At 45.9% G+C, this 27902-nt stretch overlaps 1 protein-coding gene across 2 annotated transcripts; it reads left to right on the top strand.

Annotated features, from left to right (window-relative positions):
* Positions 1 to 18: 18 nt before the first annotated feature.
* Positions 19 to 27458, top strand: susd6 (sushi domain containing 6). 2 transcript variants are annotated; one of them, XM_076272057.1, is made up of 9 exons: positions 19 to 295; positions 5491 to 5655; positions 19112 to 19303; positions 19543 to 19752; positions 20327 to 20518; positions 21094 to 21288; positions 21871 to 22009; positions 24066 to 24529; positions 24676 to 27458. In XM_076272057.1, the coding sequence occupies exons 2-9, from the start codon at positions 5541 to 5543 to the stop codon at positions 24699 to 24701; spliced, it is 1533 nt and encodes a 510-aa protein (XP_076128172.1). In that variant the 5' UTR covers positions 19 to 295; positions 5491 to 5540; the 3' UTR covers positions 24702 to 27458. The 2 variants fall into 2 exon arrangements, with proteins under 2 accessions (XP_076128172.1, XP_076128173.1); XM_076272058.1 differs by lacking the exon at positions 19543 to 19752.
* The last annotated feature ends 444 nt before the right edge of the window (positions 27459 to 27902 follow it).

Consider the following 27902-nt stretch of genomic DNA (forward strand, 5'->3'; position numbering starts at 1 on the left):
GCTTTGCACTCACCTACCAACCATAGTTCCCATGGAAACGATATCAGAGCGAGGCAGCTGGTGGAGTTCCCTGTAGTCCCTCATCAACGTTGCCTTGCTAACAAGCTCAGCAAATAATCCTGTCCGAGCAAGGGAGAGGGTAAAGGACGAAAGATACCTCAAGGAACCAGCAACGTGACCATTTTACCGAGACAGGATTTTACATTTATTTATTTCGAAACACTCCCTTGGACAACTGACTACATGTTCCACAAGTGAAAGAAGGGAGGAGGGCTTTTACATAGCCTTTAAACTGGTATGTATCGAGAATTGTAGCAGGTTTTGCTAATAGGCTAGCTGCTAACGTTTACATTTGTTGCCTTTTGCTTGCTTTTTGCTAGCCCGAGTTTACGCCACACAGCCGACAAATTTACTCAGTCTGTGCTGTGGGAATCCGTCTCAGAATAGAATACTATTGAATTCTCCTCTCAAGCTTAACGTTAACAGAATATGTAACGTTAAGGAATGGGTTACGTTAACGTTATATTAACGTTAGAAAATTGTGAGGCTCTGAGCTCTGTTAACGTTATGGCCAATGTTGGTGTTTGGTAGCAAAATAATGGATTAATATTACCGTTTAGTCGTTCACTTATCGAGCTTCCAGCAATCTGAAAGAAAACATTCTGCCAGTACGTTGGACAGTAACAATTTAACACATTTTTGAACTTTCTATTGACATTGACAATTCGTAGCTTGGGAAAAGAACACAATGTCGCTATTGTTGCGAGCAATCTCACCGTAGTAGCCATTTGTTTTGACAATTTTCCTTTTAAATAGGAAGCAACCTTGCTGTTTTTGCAACTGCTGTGGGTGGAGGTGAATACATTTTAGGCGATGGTACTGCTTACGTTATTGCTGTTCCTGAACCTTGTTCGCGTTAAATCAACTTCAATTAATTTTCTCCTAAGAGGTCTGATAAATTGTGTTAAAGCAACTATGAAAATATTGTTAGCCTGTAGACTAGGATGGTGACCACTGTTACGCCTGACTTGATTCGGTACTAACACTTTTGTTGTTTTCTCTAAGTTAGGGTTCAATCTGTAGGCAGCTGGCAACATTGGAAGTTTGCTGACATTCAAAACAATTTCCATTGTGTGCTTTTTGATCGCCCGGAAAAAAACACTTGACATATATGATATAGTGATAGAGCCCGTGTTATGCTGTGAAACAGGATGTATTGGATGATACGCGCAAGCCCTCTTTGTTTTGTAGCTTCGCCCTCAGTACATTTCGCACGTGTCGGAGCGTGTGACCGACTCTGCTCGGGCTCGGGAGATGCCATGGGAGGATTTTCCCCCTCTAATGTTAGTTACTGCTGCAACTATTATCCTCCTCCATTCTGAATAGAAATGTGCTGTATGCATACGGTTTTACAAGTCGCCATGAGTATTCAGAAGATCTGTAGCCTCTAGACTAGTAAAGCCTATCGTTTCATGTTATCTGGTGAAAGTGCATCGTTAAGAAGCAATTTGTAAATAGTTATTGTAAGAGATCAAAATCCCATAATATCTCCATTTAATTCATTCGTATGCCCCACATTTAGGCTAACTGTCCAGGTCTTTCTAAATTGGAAACTGCGAACTGTTAAGTTCCTGTTATTTTGACTGACTGAAAGCAGTGTCCTATGTCAAGTCCTTTTCACCCCCCTGATGTTCTCTGCTTGCACATCCCTCCATGTGTTTTCACTCCTCATAAAACTTGTGTTGGGGTGGAGGGATCCTTGGAACCAACTTAAATGCTATATGACAAAGGCTCTCTCTTGTGCATGGTGCAGATCACATCTGTGTAATGACTTAATGAAACCAAAAGTATTTGTCAAGGTGCTATTATAGATGGTTCTATGTTGGTGGGTGGACTCAATATCACTACCAAACTGAGCCTGTCTCTCTTCTCAGACACAACCCTTACCAACCACACTTCTTCCCTTTTGGGGAGTCCCTGGCAGCAGGCACATGCCATTGAAAACATATCACTTTTGTGCCTTAGAAGTGAAAGTCTTCCTGGCCTTCTCTTTAAAAATGGAAAAGAAACACACCCATAGATTATGTGGGATTGTGGATTTGGGCCGCAGACTTGGAAGGGACTCTCTGTCCACCATTTTGATGCCACGTCTTGTGTGTTTGGGGCATGTGGTTTTGTTCTGGTCGGACTGGTTTCTCTTCAACACATGAGTTGGGTTTAAAACACAGCCTCTTGAAGTCTGATCCGTACACATTTTTGCAGTGCCCCATACCTTGGTGACTAGAGACAGGCATGTCTGTTGAAGATGGTCAAGCAGCATCATGTGTAAAGATTTTAGTCTATTATTGTGGTTATTTTGATATGGATTAGTCACTCATGACACTGACCTGCTAGTTGACTTGAGTGTGTAGTGGAGTATATGCAATGGCAAAGGGCTGTATATTTATTATGATGGTTATAGAAAACAATGTTTTCTTTCACTGAAAAACTTTGACCTTGGCGTGCACATGGAATTACTATACATTTTACTGGTATCGGTAGAAATGAATGGCATTATGAAAGGTTTGCTTGAATTTAATTTTTGACTTTTACTTGGAAACCATAGTAAAAGAAGTTTATCAGGCTGACATGGCCTAAATTTCAAGCCCCCCAAAGTTCAAAGGTCTTAGTAGAAGATAGATAACTCAGGAGGTTAGCAAATCTGAAACTATTCTAACATGACCATTAGTAGGTTCATCGTCATCCAGCATTGTTTGCTTTAAGTAGACATGATTAACAGCTACTCATTACTTTTAGAGTGAAAGCATATACTGTCAGATTTGGGCTTTGTCATTAGATCCATCAGTTGAAATTGTCTAGCCTCTTAACATCTTGGCAAAGCCTGCATTGTATTGTGTACCCCATTCAAAAAAGTACCTTCAGTTGTAAAATCTGCTGTTGTCAGACTGCAATCTTAATATGTCTTAGATGTCTGGGGGAAAAAAAGTTTTCGCAACTCCTGTCTAAAGACAAGAATACTCTGGGAAGATAAAGCAACGACACAATTTCCTGTTAGCCAGGAATAGCATGCATCTTCTGATGGCTTTCTCTGTTAAGGTTTGCAACAAGAATAGCTATATGATTCTTCCTTTTTCACCAGATTTATGTGGGCCAAGTTGCTGTCAGCAGTCACATGTAAATATGCCAACGGTACCAATGACCTAGGTCTAATAATCAAGAATCCTGAATAGCTTGTCCTGTGCATATCTGGGTTGGGAAGAGAATACTGCCTTGAACTTCAGCACTTGTGCATATAAGCCTAGCTAATCTAACAGCATTATTCAGAAGGGCATAGGAATTTTCATTTTCATTGATATTGTCAATGTCAGTGACTGCATGGATTGATTAATCTTACTCTTTTGACAAAACATATTGCATGGTAGGTTCGGTTGATTACTATCATATAGTACGGAAAAGGGTCAGAAGTATTACCTTCTTACATTGCAAAAATGAACAAATATAAAAAGCGGGCGACTTAAACAAGCCTGATGAGAGGGTCATTTCCCCACGTTAAAGCGATACTCCACCATTTGGGGAAATACTCATTTTCCACCTCCCCTCGAGTTAAACAATTGAGTTTTACCTTTCCCCAGTTCATCCAGCCGTTCTCTGAGTCTAACAGTAGCACTTTTAGCTCCAGCTCATTGAATCAGATTAGACCGTTAGCATCTCTGCTATAAGCTAACGGTCTAATCTGATTCAATGAGCTGGAGCTAAAAGTGCTACTGTTAGACTCAGAGAACGGCTGGATGAACTGGGGAAAGGTAAAACTCAAATGTTTAACTCAAGGGGAGGTGGAAAATGAGTGTATTTCCCCAAATGGTGGAATATCCCTTTAATGAAGTGGCACAAATCATGGCCAAAATCTGAGTTAAATGCAGTCACCATTTATAGTCACCTGTAACTACACCATGTGTGCACTGGCCCTCCTCCTTGACCCCTGTTCTACTCACTGCACTCAGGAGGTTAGTCTTCAATACACCTCTCGTGAGGTGTAGCGCACATGGCATAAACAATATTTTTTCCACCTTTCACTCACAACAGGAAGCCACATTAGTGTAGTGCTGCCGGACACAGAACCTCAGTGTTCTGTTGCCAGTGGCAACGTGATGGCTCATGTAAGCTATTGATACACATATCCTATGTGACAGCAATGAGAGTGGATGCTCATTTGTCCTTATTATGAGTACTGGTGGTCTAGAGGCATTTGTCTTAGGACTTAGGGCTTTCCCAGTCAAACCTGAATCTTTTTCATATTGTTCATTTGGTCACAACCATTGGCCATCTTCTTGCATACATTCAATGATAATAATGATGAATAATACATTGTGATATCTGCTAAACACCATCAACTATGCCCTATCCTACAGTACAACACATCCGTTCTGGTGAGCTAAAACCTGACCACAACAAAGGTGCATTTGTTGTTCATCTGTTCACAAAACAGTTAAGGCTAAACCTACGTTTTTAAATTGCCACCAAAAATAGCTGCACACTGTTGGGATGGCTTAAGCACTTATTACATCAGGTAGGCTATGGCAAGGCCACTTTGCCATTCCATTCCTGCTCACAAATTACTTCTACGGTAATCACATCACCCTTTTTATCACTTATGCATGCCTAAGTGGCCACACACGCACAGTGTGATTTATTTTTAAGTCTAAAGTGTGGTCTTTTCTGTTTGCTACTTGCAGAGCCCCAGTTGCCGTGTGCAGTAAAAATGACCTCTGTAATGCCTTCCTGGCTGTTTTGAGCCGTTCGTAACTGGCGTGAGCGGGGAAAGCAGTGTCGTTTACTGCCTGCTTCATGCTGCTGCTGGATTAAAGCGGATCTGCTGTTCAATCTGTCTGACCTCCACACCTGGAGCTCATTAGCAAAATAGTAGCATTTCATTCTTTTTTTTTTATTGCATCAATCAAAAATCTATTCTCCTAAGTGTACCTCCCTGCATTTTCAGTAAAGTACATCTGGCATTATCACAGGGTTTCTCATAGGACTCTCTCTCTCCCTCCCCCGCTCTCTGAGTGTGTGTGTGTTGTTTAAACATGTTTCATCATAAGATGTCTCATCATAAACATCACCATGTGTCGGTGTCCTCTCCCCTCCCTAGTTGTTCTTGGCAAAAGGACATTTCATTTCCCACTAAAGCAGTTTTCCCCTCGAGTCACCCTGTGTTGAATGAACTTCTCTCAGAATCAGCAGTGCTCTTGAGATCTGGGATTTTCTCAACCATACATTAAAGCCGTCTGCCAATTTCATGGAAACTAAATGTTCTTTTTTTGCTTTTTTTGATGTACACAGGCACATAATGTAGCTAAACAGCGTTCACTTTTTTTTTTTAATGCTAATCACATGGGTCCATTCATTAGTGTGTCTTTAAATGTCCTTCATCACAACTGACTGGGTGGCCTCCCCTCCCCTCCCCTGCCCTCTCCTGCCCTCCATACACAGGTTGAGCCAGAGCGGACCCGCACCTCCACTGCTTGGCAGGCGTGTGGAAGATGAGTGGCGGCATGGTGGCAGTGCCCAGCCCTCTGGCCCCGCGCTCAGTCTCGCCCAGGCTGGCAGTGCCCGTCGTGCTACTGCTGGCCACACTCACCAGGGCCCACGCGTCAGGTAAGAGCTGCCACAGACTCCTGCTCTGCCAGATAGGGCTGCTAATGCACACACATACACTCCACACACACACACACACACACACACACAGACAAATGCCACACGCACACACACACACACACACACACAGACAAATGACACACACAGACAAATGCCACACACACAGACAAATGGCACGCACACACACACACACACACACACACACACAGAAATATATGAGTAAACAGCTACTCTTACCCTATTTCACACACATGACACCCATCTAACGCTTTTACCCTGTTCACACATACATACCAGATGTGTGCGGAGCATTTTGTAGCCTATGTAGCTACACACAATCAAAACACACCAATGCATGTGTTGGTGTGCATGTGTCTGTTGTCTGTAATTGGAGCCATGTTATGTGAGTCATTGTAGAGATCTGGACCTTTTGATTCTGGTTCAAGTTTCTGGTGAATTTTGTGAGCTGAGTGGGTGTTTTGTCTGCTTCTGGGAAGTGAGTGCTGTGCGTGTGTGTGCGTCAGCGATAAAGAGGTAAAATGGGTCTTATTGCTGTTTACACAGTTTGATGGAGAACTATGGCTGCAGGGAGGCAGCAGAGGAGCCTTCTTAGGAACTGTGTGTGTGTGTGTGTGTGTGTGTGCGTGCGCGTGTGCAATCTCGCTCCCTGTAACCCACCCCTCCCCCATCTTTCCCCGCTGTGTGTGTGCGCGCGCTCATGTAGTGAGCGGTGACAAATGTCCTTGCCCTGGCACCGTGATGATGTGCTCCTCGGGTGTGGCAATATGGTCTCCGCTCCTCTAAGGGGTGAGACCTTTTTCAAAGGCAAGGATTGATTCCATCGTTATTTAAAGACTATTTCATGCTTTTTCATCTATTTTTAAATGCACTCTCTGCCTCTACCCAAAGATAGATGCAAACCAAATGGAAATAAACACAAACAAAACACCCCTGATATTGATGCATCCGCTTACAAACACCAACTCTCCTCTCTGTCCTTGTGTGCACTGATGCTCCAAGGGCTGGCGGGAGTCACCCATCCCCTTACGCAATGCAGCCTGCTGCACGAGACACGCCTGCACATGCGCACTGACAGACTGCTAGCTAGATAGAGGGGTAGATTTAGAGAGAGTGGCAGTGGGAAAGAAATGGATGGAAAATAAAAACGTTGCATCCCTAGCGACACCAATTTACATTAACGCTTAACGTTCCTTTATCTGCTCTGTGCAGAATGGTGGCACGTGATCTCTCATGGTGCTCCACGCGCTCCGAGTGAGAGTGTGTAAAGCATTTAAATGTGAATCTGTGCACCCTTCCCACACTCACTCTCTCTCTCTCTCTCTCTCTCTCTCTCGCTCGCTCTCTTGCTCTCTCTCTCTCTCTCTCTCTCTCTCTCTCTCTCTCTCACACCCACACAGACACATTATACACACAAACAAAAGACCAGATGGAAAGAATCCCATTAAAAAAAAAAAGGTCATTAGTTGATGGTCAGCAGATTTGAGGTCCTCTGCTAGCTCATTGTCTGCTGTTCAGTGTGCCTCGGAGCTAAGCCTTTGCTCTGCCCTCAGCACATCTCCCCCGCTCCCGCCCCCTTCCCCTGACTGCATGCATAATTTACTGTAGGAGATACTGTAGAGTAATCCCCTGGCATGGCCTTACTGTTCTCGAGATTTCTCTGAATATGAAATGTACAAATTCCATTACACGACTACCAGCTTATGCGCAAAGCTCCTAAATATACAAATTAAGCTTCATTTTTAGGGGGATGAGGAAATAAAGCCTATTTGTTGAGGCAGGAGTCAACCAAACAACCATGTTTTGAGAATCAAAAGGTAATGCAAGAGCTGTTTTGAATTTAGCTTGCTAAATACAGAACAGTGGCATGCTTCAGAAATTCACAATTTAGCCTGTTTAGAAAATGGTTCACGTTCCATTTCTTAATCAAATCCAAAGGACTTTCAGGATGCTTGAGTTGTTCTCATGCATTCCTAATTCATATCCTTGTGAAACAAATCTATTTTGTGTCATTTAACATCCAAGGAGGAACTGAGATTGACATGTCCCTACAGACGCCAGACTTGATGTCTCGATGCACTTTTTTATGATATAGGAAAGTACACACCAATTGGCTAATAAGAGAAAGCAGAAGGAGGCAGGTGACATTTATTCCTGCATTGCACAGTCAAGACCGCATGGACAGGCAGACAGCGGTCATTTTCCTAGTTTCAGTCTTGTGTCATCGCAACAAATGAGAGCTGGCGAGAGCTAAATCAATTGTATTGGGTCAACACGGGGATGTTTGGGAGGAAATTGCTTCAGGGAGAATGGAAAGTGGCTGAAAAATAAAATGGGGACAGTTTTATGGTTCTGGATGACAGTGGATCCTTTTTCAATGAGCTAACTTAGAAGACTTCCGTTTCAGCAGAAATACTTGACGTTAGGTTGCCATAGGTTCTTTTGTTGAGATTCTGAGATTAGAGACTTCAGCTGTCAAATGAACAGAGTAAACAGTAAGGACACTTAGTTTAAAGACTTTAAATAATAACAGTAACACTCAGTGTGTGTTTGTGTGTTTGTGTTTGTGTTTGTGTTTGTGTGTGTGTGTGTGTGTGTGTGTGTGTGTGTGTGTGTGTGTGTGTGTGTGTGTGTGTGTGTGTGTGGGTGTGTGTGTGTGTGTGTGTGTGTGTGTGTGTGTTGGTAAGAGAACAGGAAATGGCTTCCCACTGAGCCACAGCAGCAGAATTGAAGTCAGTGTTTTCAGATCCGTGGCCCCTCAGTAGAAGTTCACTACTTTCCCATCAGCACCCACCCACACCCCCACCCCACCCCCAGCACCACCCATAGCCCCATGCACCGCAGGGCCCATACAGCCTGATTGGGGTGAGGGATCCAGTTCAGACATGACATGAACTCAGTGACTGCACTGATTCCAAGTATGTTCGCAAATCATCATTAGAATTATAAACACTGACTGGATGGGTGTTGGGTGAACAGGTAAAAGAAGACTTGGTGTTGTGACCTACAATTATATTGTATATTGTGTGGAAAGTGATCTGTGGATTCCTACAATGCAATTCTGTTCGACATATTGTTTCACTGACACTAAAGTTGCATTGTCATGAACAGTTTTATATATGTAACCTAAATGATTTATACTTAATATTAGCCATCAGTTAGCTATTAGCATGTATGACAAAAGCAAAGCTAGGTTTTTAATAAAATAAAAAATTTAAAAAGCTTTAGTCAAATTGTAAAATACTTGCTCTCGTATAACATTTTCATCTGGTGTTTCATAACCACCACATCACACAAGGGCTGAGTGTGGCTCTAGGGGTTGTCACACTGTTAGCACCTCTGGAATGACTTCAGTGAAAGGGAAGCCATCATAAATATAGGGTGCTAATTAAGCCACGGTCTGCCTTTGATTACGCTAACTTTAGCACAAGGGCTGCTGCTGTGGTGGGTCTCGCCTTCCGCAGCCTCAGCTCTCTTTGATGGCGACCAATTAAAAAGGAAACTGTGTAGTTGATGCAGCAGATGGGCTTTGGCCTCTTGTAGGTTCTGCAGTGCACTTCTCCCTGCACGGCAGCGGTTAATGCAGACGCTAGTCGCAAACACCATCAACTGGTGCAGGAAGCCAGATGCTTATTTAGCAGATTTACGTTTTTTTTGGTGTGTGTGTGTGTGTGTTGGATCTGTTTCGATTGCAAGAAGCAGAGTGCACACCACACCACCAGCACTAAGCTCAGGGGAGGAAGGCTTCTCCTACTGCTGGCATAGAAGGCTAAGCAGCAGCCCGCTCATACTTGCATCACCATTTACACACTGACTGGGCGTGTGTGTGTGTGTGTGTGTGTGTTTAGGGGTACACAAGCTCCTCTGTTACTGTGCCTTTGTGGCTTTCCTCAGTGTGCCTATATACATACCGTATTTGTGTTCTTTACGAACTCTGTGTGTATTTGTCGTGTAGGGTGGCTGGTTGGTAGGTGTGTATTTGTCGTGTAGGGTGGCTGGTTGGTAGGTGTGTATTTGTCGTGTAGGGTGGCTGGTTGGTAGGTGTGTATTTGTCGTGTAGGGTGGCTGGTTGGTAGGGGTGTATTTGTTTTCTTGCACCACCCTGTGAGTACACTAGCATGGTAGGGACTCGCTGTGTGGTCTGGCTTTGTGTGAGTGTGTGTGTGTGTGTGTGTATGTGTGTGTGTGTGTGTTTTGGGAGTGGACTGCTGTCCAGGGCCTCTCCAGATTGCTGCGAGTGGTGCTGTGAAAGGGCCCCTCTCAGACTGGGCAGCGGGCCGGATGATGAAGCACGCCCATTCACCGCTCTGCTGCCAGCCAGACGCCCAGGGCTCTGCACTGGCCGCAGCTGCTGTCCCGGCACTCAGCTTATCGCGCTGGAGAGCTTGGCAGGCCCGGCCAAGGCCTGGACTGGACTTGAGGGCATTTAATCATCCGCACGCCATGCCAGCCACTTCTCTGTGCCCTGTAACCCCAAAAGAAAAGTTCTAAAGAGACATGGCGACAGGTAGAGTAATGTTTCGCCCATCTCGTTTGAAGACCTGCTATTGCTTTCTCTATACTGGCCTGGCCAGGCGGTGTGCCATTTGCAACATCGGCCTGATCATCTGATTGGCTGAACAGTGGTACTGCAGATAGTGCCTGCTTCTGGAACCTACTGCATTCCCCAGTGTTGGTGGCAGCACCTGAAGATCCTCGGACGTCGGTGCGGTTGTATGCCAGTGTGTGTTTGTGTGAAGCCCTCCAGAGCACACCGCAGACAGTAGAGTCTCTCTCTCTCTCTCTCTCTCTCTCTCTCTCTCTCTCTCTCTCATAATTAGCCTTGTCCTTAGCCCAGTAGAAGCTTGCGCTACTAAAGAGTCAACAACAGTGGCCAAGTGGTGAGACTCAGTCTGTTGCTGTAATGAAAGTGAAAGGGAGTTTTATACACGCCACCTCTGGGCATTCACTTCTGATCCATTCTATTATCTCTATCTGGATTCTGAGTACATCCGTCACTTGTCTTACACTTGGCCTCCCTGATACCACAAAATAATGTGATGCCAGCCTGGCGCCTACTCTTTGCAATGCCTGGGTTGGCTTTGGTCAGGTCAGATTGGGAATTGAAGAGGTAATTAATTGTTTTGGTCGCTCGCTGCTGAGAAGTATTGAGGCTTGATTGAAAGTGCTCCTACTAATGAGTTTTCTAAATTTAGCCTCCTGAATCCCAGTGGTCTGTCTGTCTGTCTGTCTGTCAGCCTGTCTGCTATTGCCCCTCCCTTGGGAGAGCCTGGTAAATGGGAGAGGGAGAGAGAGAATACCACCACTGACCAACGTAAAAGTTATTTTCAAAACAAATCCAGGGAGTTATTGAAACCCAAAACCACAATTGTACTTCATACTAAATATTTATACTTCAGTGCAAGCGCCATCAAAGCTGGAATTCCTAAAAATGCCAACTGTAGCTGAAAAGAAAAGGTTTATGGACAGGTCACACAAACATAATGTAGGTCAGTGAGTTCAAAACTCACATTTAAAAGTAATGCTTAAAGTGTTACTGCTTTAAATAAACACCACAGTGACATTGACGGATCACAAACTTGAAAGACCACAAATGCACACAGCACTTTATAGGGACGCCGTAAATAACAAGAACACTTGTGTAACACTTGTAAGACCATAAAACAGAAAAAAAAATACATGCTTGCTGCTTTGCCCTCTGTTGCTGGTCTGTCTTATCATTGTGCCTTGAACTAAGTGAGTAACATTGAGGCAGGCTGCTGCCAGGATGTTGCCACAGAGATGGTACATTTTGTTCTGTTCTGAGTTGGCTAGTGGGCACAAGAACATGAAAGCCTGCAGGTGATTTACTCACTACCGACCCATGTCAATGACACTCTTGTCTGCCTGTCTTTTGTCTCCCGGCTCTTGCATTTTAGTAACCTTCTCAACCATCTTGCAAACATGTTTCTTTTTCTTTCTTTCTTTCTTTCTTTCTTTCTTTCTTTCTTTCTTTCTTTCTTTCTCTCTCTCTGTCTGTCTGTCAGTCAGCTCCTTGCTTTTCTTTCCCTCTCTCTTTCCCTCTTTCCACACCTACATCTGCCCAGTTCTCAAATGCCCTCAATGACCTGCTTGTGTTTGCAAAGCGGGCCCTCCTCCCGTGCTCCTGGTATGGGTTATCCTGAGGCCGTTCTCAGTGAGAACACCACGTGCCCCCATGCTGGAGGAAGCACTCCAGTCCAGCGCTTGTGCCTGGGAATGTTTTTTCTCTGGACCTCGCACTTCAGACAGAGGGGAGCACGGCTGAAACGGCACTGGAGGGGCAGGAATGGCTCAACGGGCCCCTTTAATGTCCATGCATGGCATGCGCGCGGCTGTACGCTAACAGCATTGTGAAATGGCTGTGGTCATGGTGACTCACAGTATGATGGGGAGGGAGAGGAACAGTCAGTGTAAAAACAGGACAGCATGTCTCGGGTCTGGGAAGGCACTGACGCTCAAATCCAGACATGAAGACATCATGTTCAAGCACGCTCGCTTTGTCACTGCTTTGCTGTCCTCCTCCATCACTTTCCACTGTGCCGATAGTCTTTTATCTGTCTCTGGATGTAATATTTGTGAATATCATTACTAGCCTATCTATTCCGACCTCAAATACAATGGTTTTGATCTTTCTTCTGATAATCATGGTTTCCTAAGAAGCATCTTACCGGTCAGTCACGTCAACAACACCAGCTGGTGAATGCATGACTGAATGACTGACTTTAATTCCTGATTTAATTCCTGGTTCTTACTGTTAATGTTGTAGCATTGCTATAGTGTTTAAGTCAGTAGAGAGAAGTTAAGGAGACTATTGCTCGCCCTTGTCGTGTGTATGTATGTGCAGGCATGGTAAATAACCGGTCTGCTGAAACCTGCCTCAGCAACGTGACTGTGGACTCAGCCTGCCTCGATGCTGGCACGGCCCCTGTTAGCAGATGGACAGTAAAAGTGAAAGTCAGAAGGATATTTATATTTAAATAAATCAAATGGGCTGCGCTCCAGCCTACAGCCATTTGTGAGCATATGAGCATCAACTAAATGGGCTGTAGTCCTCTTTACATACAGAGACTGTTTGATAACTCATAACCCTAACCCTCATAAACACATAGCTTAAACGGAACGCAACATCTAGTTTACTATGCAAGGTAAACATTTAACCTGTGTGCTCGATGCTACCGTATGTCACCAGTGATTCCATGCAGTTGCCCAGAAGGAGGGCAGAAAACTCCACTTTTTGGAGCTGTTGAGATCTGTTGGTAATGAAAAGATTAGCGCTGATGAGAACTGTTGAGTGAAGGCGAGGCACATCTGCTTGTGCTGCTCCCTGTTTAACACAACGCCCCTCTGTTCTGTTCTGTTCTGTGCTGTGCTGTTCTGCTCTGCTCTGCTCTGCTCTGCTCTGCTCTGCTCTGTTCTGCTCTGTTCTGTTCTGTTCTGTTCTGTTCTGCTCTGTTCTGTGCTGTTCTGTTCTGTTCTGCTCTGCTCTGCTCTGTTCTGCTCTGTTCTGCTCTGTTCTGTTCTGTTCTGTTCTGTTCTGTTCTGCTCTGTTCTGTTCTGTGCTGTTCTGCTCTGCTCTGCTCTGTTCTGCTCTGTTCTGTTCTGTGCTGTTCTGCTCTGCTCTGCTCTGTTCTGTTCTGTTCTGCTCTGTTCTGTTCTGTTCTGTTCTGTTCTGTTCTGTTCTGTTCTGCTCTGCTCTGCTCTGCTCTGCTCTGCTCTGCTCTGCTCTGCTCTACTCTGCTCTGCACTGTTCTGCTCTGCTCTCATCCACATTAACCCCAGCTCTCTCCAATTCCAAAGGCTTTGATGTGCTTATGACCGCTGTGTGTGTGTGTGTGTGTCATCACTGAGGTAAGGGGCCCTCCAACACGTCAATGGATATGTGTGTTTCTCCTTGCTGGTCATGAGATGTCTCCACCACAGCTTCCTCTTAAGACTAAAGTTCTAGGTTTGAGACGTGTGTTTGTCATTGTACACCCCCCACCCCCCACACACACACACACACCTAATACATGGAAAGTTCAGAGTGGCTAAACAGCGTGTCCGCTTGACCAGGCCCGATATAGTGGCGTTTGATGTGACGTTCCCCGTCCCCCAAGTAATCATCAAGCCATAAAAATCCCCCTGGCATTGCATATGAGAGGTGGGGAGAGGAGGGGACAGCTTGACCGCACTGAGCACACCACTGCCATGTGTCGCCGTCCCAATATAGCTCTGGGCAAAGCTGCCGCAGTCCGAGGACACTGCATCTGCGAGGGAGGGTGCAACCTCTCTGCCCCTGCTCCGCCTCGACCGTAACCTCCACAGCTCCGTGTGACCTTTGACCCCCAGGGTGCAACCACATAGTCCCTGCTGAGGTCAAACGCGGAGGAGACTGGATGGAGCAGAGGCGCCAGCTGGGAGTTTAGAACCAATGGCACCAGGAGCGAGCGAGGGAGGGAGGGAGGGAGGGAGGGAGGGAGGGGGTCTGAGCCGAACAGACACACATGTCATGATTCCTGGCCCCAGCACTCTGCCTTTTGTTTTGGGGGCGGCTAGAGAGCTGAGGAGGTATTTGCCCCACAGCTGTGTTCGTGTAGTAAGGACCTCCATCTGCTGCCTCTAGGAGAAGCAAACGGGGGAAGTTGTGGGGGGACATTTGAAAAGCTCTTGTAACCACCCCCCCCCCCACCACATCCCTCTCCAACGGACGGCCGTGTGTTTTGTTGTGTGGAGAGAGGCAGGGGCAGGGAGGGCAACAAGCTGCTAAAGTCTGTCAGTCGGTGACCCCGGCGGTGAGCGGACACAAAGAGCAGCACGTGGAGGCCCCAACCCAGACCATTTGGATTTGTTCGTTCGTTCTTTCTTTCTTTCTTTCTTTCTTTCTTTCTTTTTGTTTAGAGGGGTGGGGGACAGTGAAGAAAAGGGATATCCTGCAGACGTGTGTCTGTGCGGGGGTCTGTGTGCGTGTGCGGGGGTGTGTTGATGTTACTGTGTAGGGCTGAAAAACTGAAGTGTTGGGGCTCTGTATTATTTTACTAAACTGTACTCTGCTGTAAGTAACCTCATTATTTCTTTCATGCCAAGAAGTTTTGAATGTCTTACTAAAATAAACATAAAAGCATATGGCGCAGGAAGACTGCAGAGGAGAGAGGAGTGACTTTGAGTTTGGTTTAAACATCTAAAGCCAAATTGCTGCTTTGCGGTTTGGACCCCATCGCTATTTAGGAGCAGCAGCAGCAGCAGGGATAATTCACAGGACCGTCTCGTAAGTGCTGAGGTCTGCGCACAAGTCAGCAGCCTGGCAGTAGAACAGGAGCCTGTGTGTGTGTGAGCGAGAGTGCTGTAAAAGTTGGCCATGGTCCGCCAGCCAAGCCTGTCTGCCTTTCTTCGGGTGAGCAAGGATCTACTGCTCTTGTGGCTGACTGCTCTACGTATTAGCATGTGCTAACCTGCCGCTAGCCCCCCCCCCCCCCCCTTCCCTCACATTCCAGCCACACACGTCAGTCTCTCCAAAGAAGTGCCCCTCTTTTCTCTGCAGCTGCTATAGCACTCTTTTTGTGTGTATGTGTGTGTGCGCGTGTCTGCACGTATGCATGATTGTCTAAGGCGCATACATACATAGCCAGCACATTCTTACACACAGCTGCACGTGTACTCAGATGCACATGATGTGCCTATACTCATTCCCTGTCTCTCTCTCTCTCTCTCTCTCTCTCTCTCTCTCTCACTCTCTCTCACTCTCTCACTCATAGTCGCACCGACTTTAGATGACTCAGGCCCGATGCAATATGTCTGTCTGATGTGCCATGGGCGCTCTGAAATCGGAGACCGAAGCAGAGGCTGCTCCCCCCGGCCCCCTCTGTGCAGATCTGGGCTCATCTTACAGCCCTGTGAAACAGAGACGGCCATTAGCACTTTTTCCCCACACACAACCGCCGTGTTGAGTTAAGAACCAAGGGGGTTTTACTCCCACACACTTGTGCTATCAGTGGTGTGTGTGTGTGTGTGTGTGTGTGTGTGTGTGTGTGTGTGTGTGTGTGTGTGTGTGTGTGTGTGTGTGTGTGTGTGTGTGTGTGTGTGTGTGTGTGTGTGTGTGTGTGTGTGTGTGTGTGTGTGTGTGTGTGTGTGTGTGTGTGTGTGTGTGTGTGTGTGTGTGTGTGTGTGTGTGTGTGTGTGTGTGTGTGTGTGTGTGTGTGCGTGTGTGTGTGTGTGCGTGTGTGCGTGTGTGTGTGTGTGTGTGTGTGTGTGTGTGTGTTCTGTTTTAGTTGGTGCTTCATTTATTTATTTTGCGCTGGGCTGTTCCTTTGTGCTCTATCCACTGCTGGCCTGCGATGCCTTAGTACTCATCGCCCCCTGGGTAGTGTCGCCTAACGTATGTTTTCAGGATTTAAACCTCTTTCTGACCATTTAAACCCCTCAGCTTTGATAACAAATCCAATGTTATGGAACCCCAGCCCCTCCCACCCTCCCATTGTACAGACAGTTATGCCCCCCCACCCCTAAAAGGGGAGTGCTCACCCCCCATGGGCACACTTTTACACATCCACACATCCACACATACATATACATACACATGTGCACTCACAGTCTTAACTGACAGCTTGGTGGGCAAAGCCATCAGATTAACAATGAGAGGGAACAAAAACAACAAACACTGGGGGGGGGGGAAACAAAGAGGGGACATAAAAACATCCAGTGGGAATCCTGAACCAAAACATATTTTCCATGGGACACCCAGTGGGTGGGGGGGGGGGTGAATTTACAGAGGCTTTTGTCCCAGTTGGAGCCCTAATCCTAGCCAGGCCCCGACACGGTGGTGTTGTGAATACCCCAACAAAGCCCAAAGCCGCTCCGCGTTGCAGCCACGAATTGCCGCGCCTCCGGTGCGCAGCTTTAGGGGAAGCCGCTGCCTGTAATGAGGGATAATTACGATTTCGGTTTGCCCCGAAATCCCAGAATGTGGAGCTCGGTAGCCAGTGTTGACAGATGGAGGAAGACTGTGGAGAGTCGGCTTGCTTCATTCCTGTTTAGCTGGCTTGTTTGTTTGTTGTTTGTTTTCCCCCACTCCTAGTCCCTATTCCAACACTTGCTGGAGAGGCTTGCTTGGGGCAGGAAATGACTATCGCTAAATGTGAGAAGTTTGCGATTACAGCATTTATTTAACCACGTAATCGTCTTTTTTTTTTTAGATTTCCAGCAGAGATGGGGATCATTTGACTGCCTTATGCTCTGTGTCACTTGTCACACTCCGTACCTCAGCCCCTCCCTTCCACAGAATTCCACCACAATGTTCCCATCCGCCATTGTTTTATCTCAACTCCCTACGGTGGAAAAAAAATCATATCACTTGCCAAGACCTGTTCCCTTCCCACTGGCGTGTATTAATCTTTCGCCCTTTGCTCTCCTGCTGTCTTTGTATGCTCTCTTTAGCAAGCCATCACAGTATTCAAGGTCTGTAGTCTTGAGGACTTCAGAGTTTAATTTTAGTTGAGCTTGACAGCCACAAACCATATTGAGAGTTGTTCTTTAGGTGATGAATGATTCATATTTGAAATTGAAAGCTGTAGTAATCAAACATGGTCCTATTATTTAGGTAAGGTCAGGCAAAGGCTGTGAAAGTGAGGTGAGTAAGCAAGGGGCTATGTGCACAACCACAACAACAACTGAATCTGAAGTGTGACCGGGCCGAGATGGCTGATGGCTAGTTTATTTTCTATTTCCTGTGTCATTGGCCTTGAGCACAGAATGTGGGACAGCTTGGAGAAGGAGTTAAGAGTAACATCGGTCCGTTTTTGTCCTTCGAAAAAAGGGAGGAGGGACACTGACACAAGCATGCCATTGTGTCACGGCCACGGTCCTCCCACCATCACCATTGTATCAGCTGGCCTCTCCGTGCTTGACACATTTGGCCTTGGTGCATTGTATCAGCTGGCCTCTCCGTGCTCGACACATTTGGCCTTGGTGCATTGTATCAGCTGGCCTCTCCGTGCTCGACACATTTGGCCTTGGTGCATTGTATCAGCTGGCCTCTCCGTGCTCGACACATTTGGCCTTGGTGCATTGTATCAGCTGGCCTGAGAGCAGGGGCTGTGCAAAACGCATCCCATGCTCAGGTTTGGACCCCCACAGGATCTTGATGGGCTTCCCTTCCCTATAGACTGTGTAGAAAGTAGCATACTTGGGGACGTGGGTCGGGAAGAGGGGGGGGGTGGGGGGGCTGTCCGTTGTAACAAGGGTGTTGGTTGCGCCAGATCTTACTGAGCCCATCTTAATCGCCTGATCTCTCAGCTTAAGGAGTGCCGAGAGAGCAGATTAGGCTAGATTGCACTAAAGGTCCTCTCCTCGATCACAGCCAGCGTTTGTTTTTGTGTTTGTCTGTTTGTGTCACCTCATTGAAAAGGGGTTGTCTGCTGCTGTGGTCGTGGTGAGTGATTATAGCTCTGCCTTAAAGGCAGATAGAGGACAAAGGGTTCTGTGTGTGTGTGTGTGTGTGTGTGTGTGTGTGTGTGTGTGTGTGTGTGTGTGTGTGTGTGTGTGCGCGCACGCACATGCACACCCACACCCTTTGTGTTTTTGTGTGTGTGAACACCCCCTGGCTGTTTGACGTGGTTCTGTGCAGAGGAGCAGACGATGGCGATGAGCATGGTGTTGTATTGTTGGATGACTGCAAAAGGATGCGTGTGCTGTTTTTTTCTTGTTTGTTTTTATTGATTTTGGTTGTGTGGACGTGGCGGAAATATGCTTCCTCATTGCTTTTCCCTTGCGTCACAAAAACATCTACCTGACTGGAATGGCATGAAGGTTATGTCACTACATGCATTTTAGATTACAAAACATTCTTTTTTTTGTTGTTGTTTTCATTTTGTGCCTTGTGGTTTGGAAGTATTCCATTTTACTTTGTTCTGTTTTTTTGTTGTTAGACTACATGTGCTGTAGTCCACATCTACTTAATTTGTGTAAAAAAAAAATGTGTGTGGATCAGTGTTGAAAAACACAAAGCACAGATTTCTCAAGGGCTGAGAATTTTCATAGCACGACACAGTTGTTGGGCCCAGCCTGTTCTAACCCAATCTTAACTCGTTGATTGGTGCGCCAGAAAATCTGCGACCCAAATGTCCCTTTAATGCAGGGCTTCCAGACTGTACCCCACTACTGCAGTGAAGATACAGTCTGGCAAAGCATGGCTATGTGATTCTATCGGTCCATTGAACATTTAATTTTGAGACCTGTCTTGGTAAATTAATTGTTGCAATTTCTACTTTGCACTGAATCCACCAAGGGTCAGTGTGCTGATGAGTGGAAGCTAGTCTTGTCCCCCTGACTGTCGTATCCCCCGACTGCATCTTTCTCCTAACCATTCCCAAGAGTGAGCAAGCTACCGCTAACGCCTTCCTCCTCCTTCTCCTCCTCCTCCTCCTGCCCCCCCCCCCCCCTGCAGGATGCCCCCGGCCCTCGGGCGTGCAGCACGGCTGGGTGAACCTGACGGAGACCAATCGGGGCTCGGTCCCCGTGGGCACACTGCTGCAGTACAGCTGCTACCCGGGCTACATGCTGGACGGGCCCAGCGTCATCACGTGCGCCGCCTCGGGACACTGGTCCTACGAGCCTCCCCTCTGCATACGCACAGACGGTGAGCCAGCACCCTCCCCTCACAGCCATTGGCATTGCTCTTTCCTGGCGTGATGTTTCAATCAGCGTCTGCATATTGATCCTGCCACAACAGTAGTTCAGTAAATGCTACAGCTTTCAGCGAGGGTCTGTCGCTAGCATTTAGCCATTCAGCCAATTCCACTGGGTTAAATGGGTACACTCATTCATAGCGAAGGGGAGGCCCCGTAAATTGGGTTCTTGTTTTTTCTCCATCTGTAGCTTGTCGACCGCCCAGCAAGCCAGAGAACGGGGGTTACACCTGCCACCCCTCCCCCTGCCGTCAGTTTACCCAGGGCACGGCTATCGAGTACTACTGCGACGAAGGGTACACGCTCAGGGGGGAGTACAAGTACCGCACCTGCCAGAATGGCGAGTGGGACCTGGGCTTGCTGATTAGCTGTCACCTGATCCAAGACAACATGGTGCAGGGTCAGTCTCTCCTCCTCGTGCCTATCAGCAGCAGCTCTGGGAAAATGGAGATTAAAGTTGCATTTGTGACATACTAGGAATAGCGTGCCTGACTATTGCCCAATGCAGAAGAGACAAGGCTGTTCTTTGTGTCGTTCGTGGTGGTGCTGTGAAGAGATTCTCTCTGCTAAGATAACTCAAATATTGACCTTGAGTGGTTGTAATGTGAACCCAATCAGAGCACATTTGTGTTACTTTCTTTTCATATGTTAGCCACTTAGCTGATGAAATCAAATCATACAACCAGATGTTTCATTTCAAAATCTACTAGGCAACGTGCCTTGTCATTTAATTTAATAAAAGACCTTCTAAATATCCACTGTTGAAACGTTCCTTGTAAGAGCGTTGCTTGGTGATGGATAATAAAACAATGTCAGTAGCTCTGTCCTCTAAGTCCATCAGTTAGATGTGAGGAGATCTGTTGTGTGGGGGTGTTTTACCTCTGATTTAAAGCAGTGTTCTGTGGCGCTAGCAGGCTAACATGCTAACACTGGCTCTCCTCCTCCCTCTCCTCCTGCCCCCCCCCCCCCTGCAGGATGCCCCCGGCCCTCGGGCGTGCAGCACGGCTGGGTGAACCTGACGGAGACCAATCGGGGCTCGGTCCCTGTGGGCATGGTGCTGCAGTACAGCTGCGACCCGGGCTACATGCTGGACGGGCCCAGCGTCATCACGTGCGCCGCCTCGGGACACTGGTCCTACGAGCCTCCCCTCTGCATACGCACAGACGGTGAGCCAGCACCGCGTCACCCTGCTGCCAGCCTGCCTGTTGTTTTCCTCCTGACTCCTCTCCTTGCTAATTGGTTTCTTTTTGAAGCATCACTTGTCTTGATGAATCATGCAAAGGCTGCATATGCTGCTCACAGACAAATATCTGTAGATAATGTATTTTCCCTTTGATTTGATATTTTTGAGGCAAAAAGCCTAATTAGTCATGTTTTGTCAGTTCCACATCCATGTGTGGCACTAAATCCAATTAAGTTCACAAAATGTATTCAGGTTGTGTGCAATCCAAGTTTGGTAGCCTGGTTGTTTAAATAATATTATTTTGCATCGTTCAGATCAACTTGCAGGCAACAGGCCCATTTTGAGCTGACAAACTGAATTGTGTTTTTTTTTCTGCAAGATTAGTGTCATGTCCTCCACCATACTGTGTCTTTATGGGAAACAACCATGTGTTTCTGAGCGATATCTAGCACACCCCCCTATAGTCACTGAGCCCCCTGCTGCTGCTCCTCCCCAAATGAGCTTTGAAGTTTCACACGACGCCATTTTGATTAAATTTGCGAATCCATCCTTCTTTAGATTGCCAGCCGCCCAGCGAGCCAGAGAACGGTGGCTATACCTGCCACCCGTCCCCTTGTCATCGGCTGACCCAGGGCACCGTCATCGAGTACTTCTGCGATGAGGGCTTCGCCCTGAAAGGAGAGTACAATTACCGCACCTGCCAGAATGGGGAGTGGGACTCGGCCATGCAAGTCAGCTGCCACCAAAGTCAAGGTGAGTCCTTCCTCTTGACCCAAACCCGAATCCTTTTAACAGCACGAAAAGCAATGCACTTTATAGTGTTACACAGTTTGACTATACATTTTTCTCTGTGTGCTGTGCTTTCTGGGTAATGATATCCACGACCTTAGTGGTGGAAGGGTGATCATTACACAGGACAATTTGTTTTAGTCTTTCACATAAGTATTGACCGTCATTGGGCAAAATCGATATTCCCAACTTTCCCACTGGAATTGAGTAACGTTGGTATTTCCAACTTTCCCTATTGGTATTAGAAAAAGTTGCTCTATGCATCATCTCGTTAAGCTTTGTCAGAGGTGCGTTTAAATTTGACAAACAGTTAGGCAAACATTCACGGCAAATTTGAGGCAAGCGGGAAAAACTGTTTACAAACACTCGCTTTTGTTTACGTTTCGTGAACACGCCGTCTCAGCTGTGTTGCACATGTGTTCCAGTTCACCTCCGCTCTGTGAGGCTCACCGCATGCCTGCTGCTGCGCGCTCCCCTCCCCTCCCCTCACCTCACCTCCCCATCATCTCACCTGCTGCCGTGTCTGCGTCTTGTGTGCCCTGACAGGGAAGGACGAGCACTCGCCGCTGGCCATGCCGGCCCTGTCCATCGTGGCGTCCACCGCCAGCTCCGTGGCCCTCATCCTGCTGCTGGTGGTGCTGTTCGTGCTGCTGCAGCCCAAACTCAAGTCCCTGCACCACAGCCGGTAGGTGCCACCGCGGCAACAACGCCTGAAAGCTCATTAGCTTTCTGACATCTCTTTTCTTTTTTAGGATTTCATTTTTTTGTGGGTTTAGTGTTTGGGACGACTGAAAGATTTAAAACTCAAACGCTGATGCATTCAAATTTCCTTAATCACTGAATTTTCAGTAATCATTGTGACCTAATTGGGGACTCAATGCAACAATAATCACAGGGTTCCTACGCAGTATGGAAAACCTGGAAAAGTATGGAATTTGATTTTAGTAATTTCCAGGCATTGCTAAGTATTGGATAAGTATGGAAAAAAGAAACAAAGGGTATGGAGAAATATTTGTGTTTCCAGACTATTGCATCTACAGTACTAATCACTTCACTCAGGTCATAATGAACCATTTCTACTGTTGTGTAGCTTAACTGTCAGTCCACATCATCAACATACAATTATATGGGGGTCCTCAGAAAAAAATTTCTCCCACAAGGGGACCCTGGTACCAAAACCAAATCGAGAACCCCTGTTCTATGCAAGTGCCCTACACCATTGTGCACTGGTATGTTTGCGTAGCTTTGCTATTTTCGGCTAAAACCCTGGTAGACTTTTTTGATTTTGTAAAAGATACCAAGACATGGATACTGCATTATCTGATAAACTGTTATTGCAAACAAATAATATTGTTTATGGTGATTTCTGAGGCCTTTGCCAGCAGTGCACTAGTCTCCAACATATGTAGGCTATGCTTGTATCTACAGAGAACTAAAAATGTGAGTGCACCTTCCAACACAGCACTTCCCCCAACGAAAAGTATCCAAGGGCTACCAAGTTAATAATAAACATTATTATACAGCTCTTCACAATGCTAGTAGAACGCTCCATTGACATAGAATATGGTCAGAAAGATGTACCGAGAAGTTTGAAAATTTTAGTATGGAAAAAGTATGGAATTTTGAAATGGAAAATGTGTAGGAACCCTGTAATCAGGATATTTTGAACGTAGGTTTTATTGGTGAGTGGTGTTGGTATCATGTTTAAATTCCTTGTTATGCTAGTTCTGCACCACCCTGAGAAAATGTTTTCATAACACTATATCGCCAGCTATATCACCAAAAGTTACAGTCGCATACTTTGTCAACTATTTACTTGGTATAGACTCATTAACTGTTAATTGTATGATTGTAAAAATCAGCACAATAATGATTTCACAGAGAAGGGAAGTGTAGGGAGATGGTATAATAAAATATTTCTTTAAATATAAAAGAGCTAGAATGGTTATTTCCATGCAATTTTCTTCCTCTCATAACTTCCCCCAAAATTGTCTCTACCTGCTCATGCAAGTATAATGCAACAAATAGAAATCAGCCATTGAGTGCAGTTTGATGATGTAATGCAATGAAATATTGTGAACTTCGATTCGGAACGCCGCCCCTTTGAAAGCTCATGTTGATATTTTATATTGACTTCCCTTCAACTGCTAGACTTGCATTTTGTGTAGCTCTTTTATTACACTTTTGAAATGCTTAGCTTAGGAGTGGAGATGGATGGATGGATTGATAGATAAATGCACTTAAAAACAAACAAACAAACAAAAAACAAATAAATAAATCTAAACACCATACCAAGGAAAAAAGTGAGATTAATGTTGTGCATCTGAGACTAGATCACGTCCATTTCCTGTGATTATGCCGCCTCTAAGTACAGTTGGCGCTCGCTCGCTGCGCTGCACGGAGCCGGGCTGGGCTGAACTCGGCTCTCCCCGGGGGCTGGCCTGTGCCCTCTAATCCCCTGTTGCGTAATCTCCACAGCACTGAGCCTTGCTATTAGGGACCGGTCAGGCGGATGGCCGCAGTAACACTTCCTCACGCGCTGTTTGTGTGTGCGTTTGCGTGCCTTTAATTGCTTTGATGCGGTGTCTGTTGCTGGAAGGTGCTATTCAATAAAATTGAATTGAGTTGACGTGAGTTGAATTGTTTGCCCCTTCCAAATTCTGCCTCCCACATTAAACATTTAATGTATGCAACTCATTCTCTCTTTGTCTCTTCTCTTTCTTTCTATTTGCCCCTTGTAGACGTGAGCAAGGTGTGTCGGGCCAGCCGTCCTCCATCGTAGTGGAGGGGGTGCAGGTGTCGCTGCCCTCCTACGAGGAGGCCGTGTATGGCAGCAGCGGCGTGGCCACAGCCGCCTCCTCCTCCTCCGCGCCCCAGGAGTCCCGCGTGCAAATCGTGCTCTCCGAGGGCCCCCAATCCGACGGCGGCTCCCAGGCCGACTGTCGCCTCCTCCCTTGCACCTCCTCGTCCTCGTCCTCCGCCAGTTCCTCGCGCTCCCTGCGTCACGCCGAGACGGTGCTGGTGCACCCGGCGCCCTCCTGCTCGTCCTCGTCGTCCCCCTCGCCCCCCTCGCCCTGCTCCTGGGCCGCTGAGCAGCCTAGTTCGTCGGGCGCCAGCGCCGCTGCTGGCCCACTGCCCCATGATTCGGAGAGCAGCGACCAGCACAGTCTGCTCTCCCTCACCTCCTCCGAGGACTTTGCTGACGGTATGTGACCCCCATTTGGTTGAATTCATTGAACCCAGATATTCTTTAGAACGTTCACTTTCCAACATTCACACCTTTATAAAAGTACACTTGTGTTATGTGATCTCTAATGTCTTCACCCCCTCATCCCTCTATTTCTCTTGTAGATATTCCTTTGTTGAAGGAAGCCTAAGGCCTATTCGCAAACAACACCCCCTCACCCTGCTGATGCCAACGAGGACTATGGCCTCTGGAGCCTTTTTCTCCGAGCACCCCGGACCCCTGACCCTTCTCCTCTGACCCCCTTGGGCCAGGACGATGCTGGCCAGGGCCTGCTCTTCGCTCTATCTGTACACTGCAATGACCACCTTCCCAAAAAAGAAAAAAAAGGAAACTCCCAGACTATGAGGCCTGACAGCTGTAGGTTACAGCTGTCATTCGCTCAGCCATTGCTGTCCCAGAAAAAAAGACGTCCGCTCACACAAATGACCACCGGCAAACAGCATAGAATTATACACTTTAACATATGAGATATGTACAAAGGCATACATAGGAAAAAGTCACCCAAGGTTTTATTTTTTTTATTATTTGTATCAAGTATTTTTCTTCTTCAGAAATGCAACTTTTTACCAATAGCTCTGTCGTTAAAGGCTTGCACCGGGCTGTATGACATGAAATGTCAAAAAATCAAACCTTTCATATTAGAACACTGCTTGTATCAAGAAAACGATGGAACGCTCAGCCCGTCTCAGTGTGGGTGTGAAGTTCTGAGGGAGAATGAGGAGAGATGATGGGATGTTCTCTACCGAGTCACAAGCCTGGGCCCTGTCGTCATTTCTGTACGTTGCATGCAGCTGTTAGCCTGCCTCACAGGAAAGCTTCATCACTGGGGAGACAGTAAGGAAAAGAGAAGCATGAACTTGGCACTCCATTTCCCAAGATGCACCACTGGCTACGTCTGCTTTAGTAACGTGGGATCCTGTTAGTGTTGCGCCTGCAAGGAATGATTCTCACTCACTGCACCAAAAGAAATGCTGGCCTTTTGATTTTGGTTTGGTCACACACACACACACACACACACACACACGTATATGTGCTGTGCTACTTCTATGGCATGATTATGGTTTCTTTTAATGGTGTTTATTTTGGTGTGTTTTTCTAAATGTGGAGAAAAAATGTCTGTGTGCTTCTGAATGCCAGTTTTTCTCTCACCATTGTCACTGTTATGGAATGCCATCATTTCATATGGGTTCCGTGTGTGTGTGTGAGTTTTTCTCATTAAGGCTGTGATTATCAGTCTGAAGTTGTGTCTCTGTATGGGATTAAACTGCAATATTTATGATCCTATCAGAGAAATTGGATCGCTGTCCTATCAGACTGACTGGATGACTCCCCCCATTCCCCTCCACCTACCCCTAGCTAGCATGTTATGACGTGGTTCCTCATCTACACTGTTCATCTGCGCTGGATTTTAAATGCTTAAGCATTATGCCAGCCATTATTAGTTGTAAGCGAAATCAGCTTTTTCCCCTCCCTTATCAACACCGGATGAGGAATTAAAAAACAACCTATTGTGATGTGCTTACCTACTAATAGTATGAAACAAGATTTACTCATGGAGTTATGATGGCAACTGAAAAGCTGTTCACTCTAAAATAATAATAATAATAATAGTGTCAACTGGAGCAAAACAAAACAAAAAAAGTTAAGAGTGATTGTCATCAACGATTACAAAGTCGCTTCGCCACTTTGGTTGGTTTCAGTCCATATGAACAGGCTGTTCCAAAGCCCCCTGGTTTTCATTCCGACGCATGTAAATTCCAAATTGATTGTAGATGGCAGTGGTGGGTTCCAGGAAGCATCTTCTGACAGGGACCTCGTGATGGGAGCCGGTATCAGATGGGTGAATCAGTTCAGGGTGGCTGCTTTGGAGGAGTGCTTGGTCTGTGCCCCTGATGCTCGTGAGCATAGCAGCGGACATACGTTTGACACTACTGCAGCACACTGCAGTAAAGAGTGGACTTTATCAGTATCTTACCCTTGTGTGTGTGTGTGTGTGTGTGTGTGTGTCAAGTCAAGTGTAAACTGGAGGGGACTGTCTTTCCAAGTTAATGGAATTGCCTTGTGATGAATTAACAGTTGTTGATCAGCCACCCCGAGAAAACTTGGTTGTGTTTTTTTTTTTTTTTTTGCTGTGATTGCTGTTCCTTGTTTGGTGACAGCAGAGGAAAAACCATAGGAAACTTGGTATTCAAACCCCTTAGCTTTTTTTTTTGTTTTTGCCTGTCAATGGGTATATGAAGGCAAAAATAGTGATGTTGCCTTAAGAACAACATTTTATAAGTTACAAAATTATTTCTGAATTTTCTTTTCCTGTCTGGTTTGCTTCATGATCTTGAGAACAGTCATTGTCTCCCAAATGGCCTTATGTTAGTTTTCTATGCATAAACACTGTCATTGTCACCCAAATGGACGTATGTTAGTTTTCTAACACTGTCCCGTGGGTATTTCTGTTCTTTTTCTGTTTTCTGTCTTTTTTTTTTTAAGGGAGGGGATGTTTGTTTCACTCTGCTTTCCAGGGACACGACTCAAGAATGTCCACATATCTGTTTATTGTCCACCCCAAACACTTTTCCAGTGACTGTGATTTAAAAAAAAAAATGAAACCATGTCAGAGCACCTGATTATATATTTTTTCTTTCCTTTGTTACATTTCAGAGATTGAAGAGATCTCATTTCTAGTCCTGAGTCACCGTTGTGCGGTGCTTGCCCTCTGATGGAACGGAACAAAACTATTTTTCTCCCCATTTTATCCCATTTCACTGCTTTTACTTTATTTTCCCTCTGTACATTGTGATGGGTGTGAAGATAGTATTTTAATATTTGTATAAAGTTTAATTTAATTCTACAATGTACGTGTGTATATAACTATTTCTAATAAAAGCTTTCTTTGGAAATGTGTGACGTGCACTTTGCATTTTTTATAAAAGAATGATGACTGCTATGTCTAGTAAATCTATGTTATTCAGGTAATTTTTCTGGTGTTTTGCTTTCAACAAATACTGATTAAACTAGAGATTTTCTTTGGGATCTTCAATCTATTTAAATTTAGAAAGACAAGTAGCCTAATTCAATTTTACCAGCTGAATAGAATCTATTCCATAGATGCGAATTTAAAGGTCACCTTACTCCATCTAGTGGTTGAATCTAGTCGTGAAGCCCTTCACTTCCCAGATAATTTTCTTAAGATGGTTCTTAAAGGATGTCCGAAATAGGAGATAAATAAGTCTTCTGCACTAATGTTAATGGAAGTCTAAAAGGACCATTGTCGGTCTAGTGATTTTACATGAGGGTTGTGCGTAAAAGCATCTACAAAAATGCCTTGGTGTAGGTC

Source organism: Alosa pseudoharengus, unplaced genomic scaffold (assembly GCF_046254945.1).
Source record: "Alosa pseudoharengus isolate Yale_2024_CS ecotype anadromous, Long Island Sound unplaced genomic scaffold, YU_APseudo_1.1 YU_APseudo_1.1_scf_7, whole genome shotgun sequence".
Lineage (NCBI taxonomy): Eukaryota > Metazoa > Chordata > Actinopteri > Clupeiformes > Clupeidae > Alosa > Alosa pseudoharengus.

What these genes read in the sequence shown, in the direction of transcription:
- susd6 (XM_076272057.1), top strand. Translation starts at nt 5,541, where the DNA reads ATGAGTGGCGGCATGGTGGCAGTGCCCAGCCCTCTGGCCCCGCGCTCA. An exon ending in CACCAGGGCCCACGCGTCAG is followed by an intron (nt 5,656 to 19,111) that starts GTAAGAGCTGCC and finishes CCCCCCCTGCAG; the next exon opens with GATGCCCCCGGCCCTCGGGC. An exon ending in CCTCTGCATACGCACAGACG is followed by an intron (nt 19,304 to 19,542) that starts GTGAGCCAGCAC and finishes CTCCATCTGTAG; the next exon opens with CTTGTCGACCGCCCAGCAAG.